General features: G+C 36.5%; 1 protein-coding gene across 3 annotated transcripts in view; it reads right to left on the bottom strand.

Annotated features, from left to right (window-relative positions):
• The window catches only part of TET1 (tet methylcytosine dioxygenase 1), a 129,106-nt gene that overhangs the window by 45,305 nt on the left and 66,916 nt on the right, over nucleotides 1-16,885 (bottom strand). For all 3 annotated transcript variants that reach the window (XM_043596489.1, XM_043596488.1, XM_043596490.1), the window contains exons 3-5: nucleotides 12,912-15,231; nucleotides 8,322-8,412; nucleotides 7,678-7,771 (exon numbers count right to left, since the gene is read on the bottom strand). In XM_043596489.1, the coding sequence (XP_043452424.1) occupies nucleotides 7,678-7,771; nucleotides 8,322-8,412; nucleotides 12,912-15,231 (2,505 nt within the window). The remainder of the gene's footprint in view (nucleotides 1-7,677; nucleotides 7,772-8,321; nucleotides 8,413-12,911; nucleotides 15,232-16,885) is intronic.

Genomic DNA, 16,885 nt, shown 5'->3' with positions numbered 1-16,885 from the left:
CCTAAAACTCTGCTCACCTCAGACCAGAGCAGGCAATAAAATATTCACTTGTATATATTTACTGCCACACCTGCTCTACTGACCACAAAACAATCCTATAGAGGAGAATCCATAAACTGATTCCTGCCGTGAACTGATCAGGCACTGGAGCCATCTGGGCAGCGTACTGTTTGAATTCTTGTCCCTACTCCTCCCACCACCTCAGAGGCTTAAGAGCGTGTGCGTGCACACGCGCAAGCGCTCATGGAGTTAGTAGTATAGGGAGTTAACAGAGCCTACTGTATCCAAGAGACTCCATCCTTTCCACCAAAATCTACAGAGTAACAAGATAACTAGTCCTTGACAAGACTCACAGTGACATGACAGCAGAGAACAGAGTCAGAAACATCTGCGAAAGGCTAACAATTATGGGGGAGGGTTAATGACTACCTGGCAAAGAAAAGTGTTAAGAGCAAGGGCACAACAATGTCAGAAAGGCTCAAAAACCTGTCCTGCCTGGTTAGAATTTGCTGCTAGGATTTTTCTGTGTGACCATTAAAAAGAGGACCAATAAGTCTCTCCTTCAAGAAAAGGAGGCCAAGTGCAGCACAATAAAAACAGGATAGAGTTCAACCACTATGAACAAACGTACATGGAAAAATAGAGTGAAAAGATTTACATAAAAAATCACAATGTCTGATTTAGGTTAAAGTTGAATATCAAATACACAATAAATGTACACCGTACAGGACGAAGAGTAAAAATGGAACAATGCAAACCACTAGTTAACTGTTTACTGAATTCTTTCATTTAAAATGATTGGTCTTCCTCTACCCCATCCCTTTACTTCATTCCTGCATAAAGCATCCCTGTAAGACTCAGTAATGCTAGTGCCATTCAAAATAATCTGCTCTAAAGTCCTAAAAAAGGATGTAGACTATGGAGACCTAATTCTCTCAATTTTTTATTTGACCCATATCAAAGTTCAAATTTGAGATAGACAATTTTATCAGACTGTTAATTCTCATACTCCAAGTTCTGCATGCCTCAGAAAAGAGCTAATAATGAACACCACGGCAATACTGTTCCAAGATACCAATTCAAATTCAAAATATTCAATATTCTATAAGACTTATTTAAGCTCTATGTTCATTCACTCAACAAAAATTTTTCAGTGTTGACTATGTGCTGGGCAGTGCTTTGGGCACTAGCAATGAACATATGAATATATTAAATTAGATAATTTGGAAAGGTTGCAAAAAATAAAGTTTGATTAATATTTTGATTTCTCTAGGACATACAAGCTTTTACGAGACCTAGCTTTTCTTTTTCACAGATATACAAAATCAATTCTTGGTTTTGTTATCAAGATTACACTTTTGACTTCTCATTAGTAGACACCAAATTTTCATTAAGTTGCTTAGCAACCGTGCTTTACTTCATTCCTTATCTCTGGATTGCTTTTGTATTTGTGAAAAGTGCCAGATATGTATCACGATGTATTGAAATGTTCTTTTATTCTGAGATAAGTATTGCAAAAGGGAAAATAAAAAAGTAATTTTACTATAGCTGCTTCATGGAAAATGCTAACTACTCTTTTTTGTCCCTAAGAACCCCTGAAGACTTAAATCAATAATAGCAACAGAATGATGCTACCAAAATCTTTGAATGGTAGATTTCATTTTTGTCTTCATTAAAAAAAAAAAAAAAGAGGTATACACTAAATTCTGTCAGTGTAATTATTATTGCTTAAGAGAAGGTATGGAAGGTAGGAAGGAAGGATCATCTAGAATCCCACCACTTAACCCAACTACCTTGCTTTCTTTTGGATGACTCACTCTAGGGAGAGCCAGCTGCCATGTCCTAAGGATATTTTTACCCTTTGCTACTAAATAGGCAAGAAAGTAAAGAATTCAGAAATATGTAACAGATATAGATTTAATGAACCCATGTCAATTGTCAATACCAAGTATTGGGACCCAGTCTCTGCTATTTGTTTCAGCAAGTGTGCAAGGTACTATGTAAGGGCAAGATTCAAAATAATGAAGCCAAACAACATGTGAGTAATATGTGAGTAGGGGGAGGGCAGGAAAAGCAAGAAAATTATTACCACAAAAGTCAGGATGGGAAGTTCTTGGGCTTCCAGGAATCAAAGAATATTCTGACCTGGGTAGTTGCTTTATCAATGTTTTCTTTACAATTATAGGTAAACTGTACTTTATATTTTATGAACTTTTCTGTTGATATATTCCATAATGAACAACGTTAATACTTAACAGCATTATTTTGTTAATAAAGTTCACAAAGGACTTCTTTTCCTCCTTACAAAAATACAGGACTATGTTAGATTATATTAAATATTAACTATATTGGATAAGGCTGAGATAGATATATTTTACAAGGCCAATATAGTGTCTTTAACATGATATTTTTAGTGAAGAAGAGATATAGAATATTGCTGTAGTCATCTCCAAGACATCTCCAATGACTGCCACCACCTAGTATTTACACACTTGCACAGAACCTTCCTACACTGAATAGGGTTCACTTGTGTAGCAACTTCCAAGGCTAACACCCTAAAAGACACTGTTGGGACATCTGTGTGACTCAGTCAGTTAAGTATCCAACTCTTGATTTCAACTCAGGTCAAGATCTCACTGTACAAGAGACTGAGACCCACAATCGAGCTCTGCACTGTCAGCTCAGAGCCTGCTTGGGATTCTCTCTCTCTTGCACCTCCCCTCTCTGTTCCTCCCTTGCTTGTGCTTCCCCCCGCCACCCCCCCCCCCCCCAAAGACATTCTAGCTGTTTCCTTGTTATCTTTTGATTGACTTACTATGGCCATGGCAGGGCATGGGAAAACACCTAAGTCCTATGATAAGAAAGCAAGGCCTCTAGCAAACAACCATCAATGAATCTCCTGCAAATGACCTGGGAAGTAAACCTTCCAGCTCCACTCTGTACTCTCCAAATTTGCAGATGACTTCAACCTCATGAGAGACCCTCTTCCGGAAGCACTCTGCTAAGCTACTCTCAAATTCTTTTAAAAAAAATTTTTTTTAAGTAGGCTCCATGCTGAACATGGGGCTTGAACTCATGACCCTGAGACTGAGTCAAATGCTCTGCTGACTGAGCCAGCCGGCACCCCTACCCTCAGATTCTTGATCCACAAGAGCTCTATGAGATAATAAAAGTTCCTTGTTCAAAGCTACTAAATTTTGGAGTACTTGGTAAGCAGCAGCAGATAATACAGATTTGCCAATTAATTCCTTAGAATGCTCTTTATAAAACATAAACCAGGTAGATAACATATCCCTAATTAAAATACCTCAAAGACTTCATGTTGTTCATGGACTAAGACCCAAATTGCCCACTATGGTCTATAAAACCATTCATGCCCTGGCTTCTGCCTAACCTTTTTACCCTCACACGGTTCCATTCTCTACTTCTTCAGTGACTAGACTCCTCTGAGGTTATTAACGAATATACTCTTTTCTGTCACCTTTTTTTTTTTTTTTTTTTTTTTTTTTTGCTGTTTTCTCTGCTTAGGAATGTTCTTCCCTGCATTCTTGGGAGTATTCTTTACATACTTGGCTCCTTTTTGTCTCTCAGTTCTCAGCTTAAATGTTCCCTCCCCAGAGAGGCCTTCCCTGATGACCCGTTCATGAGAAAGCCCTGGAAAGTTCTCACTAAAGAGAGAAACAAGATAAGGAGGCCATATTTAAAGCAATATAAAACTGGAGTTAGTCTGTTTGAATAATTGTATGAAGTGAAAGAAATTGTATAAAATTTGAAAAAATATAAATTTGTCACTACAGACTACATGATTGCACATCTGAGATCACAAGCAAAATAAACTGAAAAATAAGAAACAAAAGAAAAAGAAAAAAGAAGAAATATATAAACTCTGGGAAGTAAACTTTAAGACACCTCTGAAGGAGGGGTACCTTGCTGGCTCTGTCAGTGGAGTATGTGATTCTTGATCTCGGGGCTTTGGGGACTCTCTATGTGTTGGGTGTAGAGTTTACTTAAAATTAAATCTTTGAAAAAAAATTAAAGCACCTCTGAAGGCCAAAAGAATACCCTAGCCAGTGGAAAGGTCTCCTGTGTAGGACAGAAAGACTAAGTATATTCTCCAAATTCTCTGTGCGGTATGGTTACAATAACACCAATAGGACTTTAGTTTTGCAACTAGACAAACTGATTATTAACTTAGGGGAAAAATAAACAAGACAGGAATAGTCAAGAGATTTCTGAAAATTAGAAGGAATTACCTCTACCAGATATTAAAATATAATGTAAAGTATATATATTTGTGTATATATACAAATATATAGTATATAATATACAAATACATAGTATATACAAATATATAGCATAAATATATTGTAAGAGTAATTTGATGCTTATCTGGGAGACCCATAGCAATGAGATAACAACAGAAAATCTAGTAGTATAAACAAATACAAATCAGTGGAGAAAATATGGACAATTAAATAAGTGGTGTTGGATGTCTGCACAGTCATCTGAAAAAATATAAGCTGTTATTAACAACCTACATGCAAAAAATGGATAAAATAATACAGAAAAATCAAATCATTAAAATACGACAGAAAGATTTATCAGCTTGTAAGCTAGAAGTGGTAAAGATTTTTCTAATTAAGACACAATACACTAAAGTCAAAGAACAGATGAAAGGTATTTACCTTAAAATTTTTTTCATCTCCAAAATTTTGTTCAAAATTTAAAATTTGATTTAAAAATTCTGAACGTTAAAAATAACAACAAGCAGTGGAAATACATCTGCAACCTTTATGACAAATGTCAATTTTTCAAAGGGGCTCCCATAAAATCAATAGAAGACTAATAATCCAATAGAAAAATTGGCAATCTGTATATTGTTTCCTACTTTAAAATGTTTTGCATCGCCTGTATTTTTCAAGAGTGATTAAAACATAAAAATAAACATCACTTTGGCTACTGTTTAGATATATCTTCACCAAAACTGTTACACATAGAGATTGACTCATATGGGTGTTACATGGGGACTGAAGAAAGGATGTACTTTCACAGCTGAATTGACACAGTCTGAAAATCAGTGCTTGGCTAGGACAAGAGGTTGATCCATGAATGAGGAAACAGTCGTTCAAAACTAGTTGGGGAGCATTTTAAGGAGATTTTATTTAGTTCTTGAGAGGTGCGGTGGCCCAGCAAACATGTAGTTAGCAAGCCTAGTCTGAAACTCTGTGATGGCTGGAAGAACCCTGGCCAGTTTGTTCCCATCTACAAAATGACCGGTAGATCTTAATTCATGTTTGCATCCCTAATATCTAGCCCAGGGGCTGACAATAGAAAGTATTCAAGAAGCACAGTTTCTTCACTTATTTTTCTCCTTCTGAAACTGTTTCTTTTCTCTTCTAAAACTCACCCACATTGTAACAAATTGAAGGCAAGTTATCTTGGAACTTGATTCTATCTCACATAACAGAAAACCCCCAAACAACACGTTTTTAACGTGTTAAAAAAAATTCTCTCTCATGTTAAAGAAATTCAGATTTAAGGGGCACCTGGGTGGCTCAGTTGGTTAAGGGGCCGACTCTTGATTTCAGCTCAGGTCATGGTCTCATAATTCATGAATTCAAGACCCGCATCCGGCCCAGCGCTCATAGAGCAAAGCCCCCTTTGGATCCTCTGTCTCCCTCTCTCTGTCCCTCCCCGCTGTTCATGTTTTCTCCCTCTCTCTCTCTCCTTCTCTCAAAAATAAACATTTTTTAAAAATTCAGATTTAAGAAAGACTGAAGTTAGTTTGGCAGCGCTCCTGGTATCATCAGGAACTCATGCTCCTATCTTTCTTCACACTAGAAAGTCAATCTGTGCTTCAAAAGTGGCTGTTGGAGCCCCAGTCATTAAATAAACTCATGTTCTATAAATGTTGAGTGAAAGGAGAAAGACACAAAAGAGCACACACTATATGAGTCTGGGTATATGGAGTTCATCAAAAAGACCTTTAAAGAGATAAAGGTCAAAATAGTAGTTACCTTTATGTGGTGTTATTGTCTGGGAGGGCCCTTCTGGCGTGCTAAAATGATTATATCATCATCTGGATAGCGTTAGACACAAGAATAACCTTGATATGTATGTACATCTAAGCATTTGGGGACTTTACTGTAAGATAACTAAACAAGGTAAATTCTAGATCTTTGAGTTTATCTGTATTTTGACAAGACTAGGAACTCCACATAGATTGAAGAAACAGTATTTTGGAGGCCCCTGGGTAGCTCAATTGAGTAAGTGTCTAAAGGAAGCTCAGGTCGTTATCTCACAGTTCATGAGTTTGAGCCCTTTGTCGGGTTCTATGCTCTAAGCACAGAGCCTATTCAGATCATCTGTCATCCTGCCTCTCTGCCCTTCCCCCACTCTCTCTCTCAAAAATAAACACTAAAAAAAAAAAAAGAAAGAAACAAAGTATTCTAGAGTGTGCAGCTCTTGTGCTTTTAATTGCTTCCAAAGGTTTAAAAGTAACCAAGACAAATACTCTACTACTAGAGCAGCTATGGGTGTGGCAATTGTCTTGCTTTAGGAATACCTGGGTTTAATCCTACTTTTATTTTGTATTTAATGTCTTTAATTTCTCCAAAAGGGGTATGAAGTTACTGACTTTGACCTTATTCAAAATCATAACAGAGTCCTTTTGTGAGGATTCAAGTTTTTAACATAGTACCTGATGTGTAATAAAAGGTAGTTGTTATTATTTTATTACCATTAGTACCAACATCAATTTTTTTTTTTAACAACATCGTCATCATTATTAACAAATGATGGCACAGGGATCTAAAATGATTCTACGATTGGGGCGCCTGGGTGGCTCACTTGGTTGGGCGTCTGACTTCAGTTCAGGTCATGATCTCATAGTTCGTGGGTTGGAGCCCCGTGTCGGGCTCTGTGCTGACAGCTCAGAGCCTGGAACCTGCTTTGGATTCTGTGTCTCCCTCTCTCTCTCTCTCTCTGTTCCCCCCCCCCCCCCCCCCAGACATGCTCTGTCTCTCTGTCTCAAAAATAAATAAACATAAAAAAATTTTTTTAATGATTCTATGGTCAAAAATTCCAAATAAACTGGTTAATATCCTTGTGGGTGTGAATGTCCTACTGAATATATATATTTGGCTAGGAACTTGTTTTACAGTTGAGAACTTCCCAAAGAAGTTGAATTCAGTTCTTCTTAGAGTTCTGCATGTTTAGAAAACGAAAGTAGTCATGGGTACAATTTTGGGAGTATGTTGTAAAAAAATTTAGTTTTGCTTTCAAAATTATATGATCCTCATTAAGGTGGTCCTATGGATAATGGCTTGGAAATAATTTCAATACAGAAACAGATAACAGATATAAAGCAGTATGTATAATTTAGTACCATTTACTTATGTTACCTAACTATAAATTCATTAAAAGATCTCTAAAAGTACATAAGACACTGACAAAAGTGGTGACCTTGGGGAGCTGAAGATCACTAAGTAATAACTGGGAACTTTTGTTCATTTAACATAAAAAGTCCAGGCTAAGATAAAAAGCTACCTGATTATTTCCCAGGGAATAATAAGGGTGGATACTTTTCTAGTCCACATATTCATGGAAAATAAATTGATTGGTTTTATATGTGGAATAAATCTAGTTTTGAAAAATGTGTAAGCACAAAATACTTACCCACTTAGCAATTGGACACCCGTGAGAGCTTTTTCCTTCTTTTCCCGTGTACACTACAATTTCTATCCTTATTGCGTTTCCTTTTTGACCATACCTGAGTACAAAACACAGTGAAGGGAAAATAATTGCAATTAATTGCGATATACACTTTTGACATCTTAATGTACATAAGATACAGCTTTAAAGAAGTACAGAAATCAAACACTCCTCATAATTTACATTTGTTAAAAATGTATTTTTGTGTGGCCAATATTTTTGTTATCCCATTCTGCTTACTTATCCTTAAAGATCACTCCTTTAAAAAATGGACTGGCTCCAAGATAAGCATAAGGAATGTGAATGCAGTGTTGATGGAGGTAATCTGAACTATCGCTACGATTATACAGTAATATAAAAATAAGTATTTCTGAATTTAACAAAGACAGCCTTGCTCTGTGAGTGTCTTGTTGAGGGCCCCAAGGCTCATGTGATGAGTGACTCAGCAGGGACACCAGGACACTATTCTTTGCCTGGGCCCTAAGAAACATCCAACTTCCACTCCTGAAGGTATATATATACTTCTCATTTGTTCCAGAGAAAATTTCTCTGCATTGAGTCAGGTCCACAGTAATGAAGGATTTTAACAGGGAAGGATATTTCCTCACCTATTCTCCATGATTTCCCTGATAGCAGCAACACTTGGTCCTGCCCCAAGGTGTGTATAATATGGGCCTTTGTCTTTTTGTATAACTCGATCTGTGGAAGGAATAAGATTATTAGACCCAAAGCTTTACAGAATTGCATAGGGGCAAGGAGGATATAGTTTTATTATTTGTTTTCGAATTCAGAACAATGAATCTTGACAAGCTTTTGGAAAGATTTAATAATTAATGTCTAGGACAATAAGCCCTAGAATTTCACTTGTTTCTTTCTTTCAGCTCCTAACTATTTCATTCTTCCTCTAAGAATCAAAGGAGAAAAATATTTTAAGATGTGGGTCATATTTATTTTCCTACCTCCTGCTTTAAAAGGAATCTATTAATAATTGAGGTACACAATTAAAAGTTATGAGAGCAATACATCTTAAAACCCTGGCCTTACAATCCTATTAAAATCGAGCCCTGCAACTGTACTGCTAAGAATTTATTATACTATACACTTGCCTAATTATATATTTATAATGCAAATGTACGCAGGAATGTTCCTTGTCACAATTATTTGTAATATCAAAAGAGAAAAGCACATTTAGCATGTCATTAAATGATAGGTTGAATAAATTGTGGGATGTTTATATAGTGGAAAAATAAAAAAAAACTACCAAAACAATAATATTTAAGCAATGAAAACCCTGAGATTTCATATTTTTAAAAGCAAGTTGCAAAAATATAGTATATAGAGTATTTTTTTTTAATTTTTTTAAACGTTTATTTATTTTTGAGACAGAGAGAGAGCATGAACGGGGGAGGATCAGAGAGAGAGGGAGACACAGAATCTGAAGCAGGCTCCAGGCTCTGAGCGGTCAGCACAGAGCCCGACGCGGGGCTCGAACTCACGGACCGTGAGATCATGACCTGAGCCGAAGTCGGCCGCTTAACCGACTGAGCCACCCAGGCGCCCCTATAGAGTATTTTTAAGTATATTTTAAAAGATCCAAATTTTCTAAAACTGTAACCAAAATTGAAATCAGTAATAATGTTAATTCATATAGAAAAACTCTGAGGATTTATCGTTAGAATATTATACTGTAAGAAGACATTTGCATCATATTTCTGTCCTACCTGAAATTTTATGGGTGTGAATTATATATTTCATAAAAACAGTATGTTTAACTTGGCCTCTCAGAATCATGTCTAGCTGGAATCGCTCAGGAATGCATTTCTGGCTGTGGTGCATCTATACTGACTGAAAGGTCATTATGATTGGACATCGGATACAACATAAGATTACTTTTGTGGCTTCCTAAGATACATTGAACAGATTTTAAGTTATTACTGATGATCTAAAGCAGTGGTTCTTAACCAGGGGTGATTTTTCTTGAGTAGAAAATTTGTCCAACCTTCTTGGTTGTGACAACTGGGCAGGGGTGTGTGTGTGTGTGTGTGTGTGTGTGTGTGTGTGTGTGTGTGTATTACAAGGCCATGGATGCCACTAAACAGGCTAGGTTGCAGGGGACAGTTCCCCTACAATAAAGAATATCCTTTCCTCAAAAACTTAAACATAGAACTACTCTACAACCCAGCCATTGCACTACTAGGTATTTATCCAAGGGACACAGGTATGCTGTTTCGAAGGGACACATGCACCCCAATGTTTATTGCAGCACTATCAACAATAGCCAAAGTATGGAAAGAGCCCAAATGTCCATTGATAGGTGAATGGATAAAGAAGATGTGGTATATATATACGATGGAGTATTACTCAGCAATCAAAAAGAATGAAATCTTGCCATTTGCAACTATGTGGATGGAAGTAGAGGGTATTATGCTAAGAAAAATGAGTCAGGCAGAGAAAGAAAAATATATGACTTCACTCATATGAGGACTTTAAGATGCAAAACAGATGAACATAAGGTAAGGGAAGCAAAAAGAATATATAAAAACAGGGAGGGGGACAAAACATAAGACTCTTAAATATGGAGAACAAACAGAGGGTTGCTGGAGGGGTTGTGGGTGGGGGATGGGTGAAATGGGTAAGGGGCATTAAGGAATCTACTCCTGAAGTCATTGTTGCACTATATGCTAACTAACTTGGATGTAAATTTAAAAATTAAAAAAAAAAAGAATTATCCTATCTAAAATGCCAATAGTGCTCAATTTGAGGAGGCGTGATTAAGAGGTTAATTACTCTTACTTTGCTAGAACACAATACCTGCATCGAAATCTTTTACTCTTAGATACGATCATCCCACTTGGGATGATTTCTGAGTGAGTCTGCTTTTTGTTTTTTCATCACTTCCCATTTCTACACAATGAGCACAGTAATCTTGCAGGTAATGATTATAGGAACACATGTAAGTGACGATGTATAAAACAATTACGGGTGTACTGCCGATGTTCAATAAACTTTAAATGCTTAGTTGTGTCTCAACTCTTACCCTGTGACTAGTTACTATCTCTACGGAAAGAGTTTTGAAACTAGACAATCATCCTACTGAAATTATGCACACAGTAAAATTATACTAGCTCAGTAAAATTAGACTAAAATATAAATTTTAATGGCATTTTAAATTACAGATTTTTTTTCCATTTCTAATGATATTAAAAAAATTACCGTCCCTTTTTTACTTCAGATTTTTGAAACAAGAGGAAGGTAGGCTCTCAAGTTGTGACTGTCTTTGAAATCCAGTTTAGTCATTCACTAGCTGTGAACTTCCCTGTGACTTAGTTTCCTCATTTGTAAACTGGAGTTAATAAGCCTTCCCTTTTTTTTTTTAATTATTTTTTTCAACGTTTATTTATTTTTGGGACAGAGAGAGACAGAGCATGAACGGGGGAGGGGCAGAGAGAGAGGGAGACACAGAATCGGAAACAGGCTCCAGGCTCTGAGCCATCAGCCCAGAGCCTGACGCGGGGCTCGAACTCCCGGACCGCGAGATCGTGACCTGGCTGAAGTCGGACGCTTAACCGACTGCAACACCCAGGCGCCCCAATAAGCCTTCCCTTTGTAGGGATGTTGTGAATATAACAAGTCAGGGCCATTGTACTGTATCAGACTTGGCAGTGAAAGATCTGGAATGGGAATCATCATTATTACACTCTTCTGTACTTGGTCCAAGAACCTCTCATTCATTCTCCTGTTTCGACCCCACTCAGCATTGTCACCCCTTTTCAGATTATGAGATCCTTCCAAGAAGAGCTTATCCTTGGTACCTGGCACATGGCAGGCTGTCTAAGTGGTGTTGAATGATGAGCGGAGAAATAGAAGGATTGACTTCAGAATGTCAAATGTACTTTAGAAAATCAAGAGCAAATAGTCATGGCTATATACTTCACTAATTTTTCTACTGTGGTTTTGAAAAAAATCAGAATGATATAGTTTATCCTTCCAAACAATCCTTTACCCCTTCTGGAATGTACTAACCAACCACCTACTTCTGACAAAAAAAAACTTCCCTTGTTCAAGGCAAATCTTAAATCTTCTGATTTGGGGCTATATTTTAAGACTTTTTTTTTTTTTAAAGACTTTTAATAATCAAACCTATTTGAGTTCAGAACAGGTTATTTCACAAATTTTGTCCTCATAAGCTGTATAAAAGCTGAAATAATGAGGGCATCAAGTAGTGTAACAAACTTGAATGACCCAATCTATTTAATCTCTCTATTACAGCTACATTAGAGTAAATTAATTCTTCTTTTACAAAAGCTCTTACATGAAATCTGGCCATAAACAATGACTAATTAGTACAGGGTTCAAATTAAGCTTTTGTATGTTTTAAATACTGAGCAAATTTCTCATAAGGCCTGCCTAAGAATCTTTAGTCCTGCAAGATTTTCTCAGGGCTGATAAAAATTCTAATTATTAGTTCCTGAATGATCTCTTTCAATGACTCCTAAGACACAAAATATGTATTAGTTAGAAATCACTTCCCAGCTCAGCTATTTACACATGCCTATTTGTTTTTTAAACAGGAAAACAATATTATACAACAACTTAATATTTTAGAATTTCAAAAGGTTTTCAAATTCTTCAGCAGCTAAGATTATGGATTTGTTTCATATATAAGGACATCCTTTGTATTGCAGAGCAGAAGAGCACTAAGCATTGAAAAAGAAATAAACCAGGTCCAGTTCTTTAATGGGGTGGCAATCACACATACTTTGTATAGTTATTTGTGAAGTTGCACATATATTTTATGTTCTCTGTGTGTAGGTTTTATATTTCACAATAAAAAAATATTTTTGAAACAAAATGCTTACAGGTTGAAATTCTTTTCCATATAGTAAGAATAAACTATAATAAAGTATTAAAGGAATTCATTCCTATCATATTCACAATAAAATTTGGCCAAGAGAAATCAGCAAATTTTCCACTTAAGAAAGTTTCCAAATTATGCATTAAACTTCCCAATTATTTGAGCATAATCAGTAAAGGTCCCACAGAAAAATCGGCATAGATTTAGTCCATTTCAGCTAGAACATGAATGGGGCAAAAATGCCACATATGAAAGACAACCCAAAATTTGATTTGGTCATGAGGAGGCAATAAACGGAAGTAAACAAAGAAGAAACACATAACACACTCGGCCCCACACTTACCAAGACAGTTGCAGGTTGGCAAATCAGAATCTTTCGTTGTGGACACCAGGTTTTTTGTAGGATTGGTAAAGAAGTTCATGGCATAATCATTAAAACTTTTCTGTGCACTGTCTACTGGGGAAAATTCTGATGCTCCAACACTGGATGAACAGACATCCTCTTCACTTTTGGTAGAAACCACTGTAATTCCACCTGAACACACTACATTTACATTCCTGAGAATTTGTGCTGGGTCTGGTAGGGGGGTCTCATGAGAGATACCAGGCAATGTCGGCAGTCTCTGATGCATGACTTGGTCTTTAACATCCTGCTGGAATTGTGTTTGGTCTTCGCCAGCCATTACATTAGCACACTGGTTAGTTGGAGAGGAGGCCTGGAGTAAAGGATGAGCTTTCTGATTGACATTCACGGATGGCTGTACCTGAGAATTATAAACTTTTTCTGTAAACGCCTGCCCATTGGATTCTGTTTTTAACTGGAATAATGGGAGAGAATCCAAAGGTTCAACCTTCATGGTTTTTTCCTGTGCTAATTCGGGATAATATCGCTCAAATTTTATCTGAGTGAGTGGAGGAAATAATTTTTTGTGTTCTAATGCTGAAGTCGTTTGAGTCAGTGGTTTCCATACTTTGGTTAGGGGAGGAATTTTTCCTAACAGAATGGGAAAATCATGTGGACCAAATTGACCAAATCTTTGAAATTTAGATGCTATCCAAATGTCATGTAACTTACTGTACTCATATGACAGCTGTTCCCTCTTTTTCTGGTCATTATCTTGACCAGTTAGGACTACAGGCTTCTTTTTCCGCCGATCTCTTGATGGGGTAGATTTTGTCTTTTTCTGTGTCGTGTTCTTGTGCTTTGTTAATGATGAGCTATGATTGTTTTGTACACTGGAAGGTGGTTTCTGTTGTACTGTGATTTTCTCCTGACTGCATTTTTGCTGCACATTATATGCAACAAGATTTGTTGGTGTACTTTCAGCCTTTTTGTCCTCTTGTTTTATATAATTGAATTTAATTATTGATGCAAGTTGTGTTAACTGTGTTGCAACATCTTCCTCTATTTTACTATGAACTGTATCTTGACACGATGGATCATCTTTTGAGTCTATCTGTTTACTGCTGGCCAGTGACTGGTTACAATACCCCAATTTATCACTTGTTGGTGGCAACTGATGCAAATTCTTAGAACCCTCAAGGGTAATTCTAGCTTGAGCAACATTTTTATTGGTGTCAATTTTAGACGAATTTGGATTTGGTATGAAAAGAGATCCTGAATTTGTGACTTTTGAATATTCCTGTGACTTTGTAGATGTTTGGTTAGCAGCTGAGTTGTTGTGTGACTTGGAAATATTTTGGCCATTAAATACCACCGTGCTGCATGGACTTTGCTTTTCCAAAGATGGATAGTGATGAAGGCTTTCTGGCTCCCCTTGTAAGGTTGGGTCTTGAAGGTCTTTTTTTACCGAATAAAGGATAGCTTTACAGCTATTAAGCAAACTTGCTGTTCTGTGCTCTGTTTCTTCATCCTTCTCAGACTTTGATGGTGAAGAATTTTCTGATGGAGCTTCTGATAATTGGGTCAGAGCTTCTATGGCCACCACTTGCTCCAATGTTAATCTCCTATCTTTCATCAGGGACAGAAGACTTGGTTGAACTGGAGATCCATCTTTTGATTCTTTACTTGGTATATTTTCTAGAGATTTGGGTTGATCACTTTCATTGTGTGTACTAGTATGACTATTTAGGTTGAAATTTGCTGGATCTGGGATAGACTTGCAGTTAAAGCTGGGCTTCTGGAAGACTGAAACATTACTTCTCCCCTTGAGATGATCACAGCTCGCATTAGTGGCAATGGAGCTCATGGCATTATGGTTGGCAGTGTCTTTCAGGAATTTATAGGAGTTGTTTTCAAATGCCTTGCCAAATTCTTCAATACTGAATTTTTTAAAACACACGTTGGTCTCGGTTGGTAAATAGTGTACATTTTTAATGCCATTTCTTACAGTTTGTGCAAACAATTTCTGAGGTTCTGGTAACTCGGTGAGTAGGACTTTCTTCTTGTCATCTTCAGAGTTTTTCAATTTTTCAGCTTCAGTCACAATTGCCTTAAATTCTCCTTTGACATGATCGGTTAAATGTGATTTCTTATTTTGCGTCCACTTCTCCACTTCAATACCTGTCATACTTTCTTCATTTTTAGTTACATTTTCAAGGGGAGGTGGGTTTAATTCCAATTTCTGTTGGTCCCCATGGCATTTACTGTATTCCATGGATTCTGACTTGGGGCCATTTACTGGTTTGTTGTCAAAATTTGCCTACAAAATGAACACAGAGATATCTCATATTATCTATGCAAACATGCGAGTAAGAGCCATGGGAAATTTACAGTTTAATAGAAACTAAATGTAAAGCCCTGAAAAAATATTTTTGCTTTTTTTATGTGTTCAAGAAAATAGCAATAATGGGTGTGTAGGAAAAAAGAAAAAGACCGAAGTACAAACTATCAGAACCCACGTGTATTAATATTTTGGTATACTTAATTGTTTTTCCAAATTAATTTTTAAATATTTTTATGTTGGTACCATTCAATGGGCAATATCTATTGTTTGAAATACAAAATACACGCAGAAAAATGTGCAAATCATAAGTACATAACTAATTGAATTTTCACAAAACGAACATCTATGTGCCCAGATTCCAGGCCAAGAGACTCCCATCTGGTCATCATTTCACTGCCTGAGGGTAACCATTGCTTTGACATCTATCATAGATTTCTTTTACTTACTTCCAAACTTTAAATAACTGACTTCCTTTCACTCAAAATCGTATTTGTGATTCATCCATCTTGTTAAGTATACTTGAAGTCCATTAATTCTTATTGTTGGACAGTCAAACAATGACTACAATGTATTGATTCTACTATACATGGACATTTGAATTATTTTTGGTTTTCGGTTATTGTTATTGCCGTAACATATTACTCTTACAAAATTAGTTATTTTACCACTTAAAATCCTACAATTCAGTGGGTTTTTTTTAGCATATTTACAATGTTATGCAACAATCGTGTCTAATTCCAGAACATTTTCATCAACACTAAGAGAAACTTTTTCCCACTAAGCAATCACTGTTTACCCTAAGTTCCATAATTTATTTTTAAAAAATATTTTATCTTCTTAAAATTTTTAATTTTTTAATCTAATTTAATTTTCTTTTCAGAGAGAGAAGAGGGTTCAAGCGAGCGAGCGGCACAAAGGGAGGGAGGGAGAGAGAGAGAGAAGCAGGGCTTACCCAAAGCGGGGTTCGTGCTCATGCTCTCTCTCAAAATAAATGAATAAACGTTTAAATTTGTTAAGTTTATTTATTTATTTATTTATTTATTTATTTATTTATTTAGAGAGACAGCGAGAGCAGGGGAAGAACAGAGGGATAGAGAATCCCAAGCAGGCTCTGCACCACCAGCAGAGCCCGACATGGGGCTTGAACTCATGAACCCATGACATCAGGACCTGAGCTAAAATCAATAACCAAACGCTTAACTGACTGAGCCACCCAGGCACCCCAATCTCAATTTTTTAAAACCATGAAACAGCTCAGCCAAAATTATAGCACAGGAATTCAGACACTAAGGGCATTTCCTCCTGCTGTGAGGGGCAAATGCAAAGACAAGCTCCACCTCCTAATCTTTAATATGGCTCTGCACATTCTACTCAATGCCTCAGGGAGAAAAAAATGTTAAGTATCAAAACTTAGGAGACTTCCTCTTTAATGAAGATGATATACCCAACTCCACAGATGAACAAGGAGTATTGGCTGAAAAATGGAATCAATGTTCAGGATAGTTATAGTTACATTCAAAATATAAAATATTGAAGCATTATCCAATTGTGTAATTAAACACTAAACAATCTTAGTAGAAATAAATTCTAATTTCTTAAAAAAAATTTTTTTTTAACGTTTTATTTATTT

Source organism: Prionailurus bengalensis, chromosome D2, assembly GCF_016509475.1.
Source record: "Prionailurus bengalensis isolate Pbe53 chromosome D2, Fcat_Pben_1.1_paternal_pri, whole genome shotgun sequence".
In the NCBI taxonomy this organism is placed as follows: Eukaryota; Metazoa; Chordata; class Mammalia; order Carnivora; family Felidae; genus Prionailurus; species Prionailurus bengalensis.
Note: the sequence above shows the minus strand (reverse complement) of the source record. Positions and strands in the feature narration are given on the sequence as shown.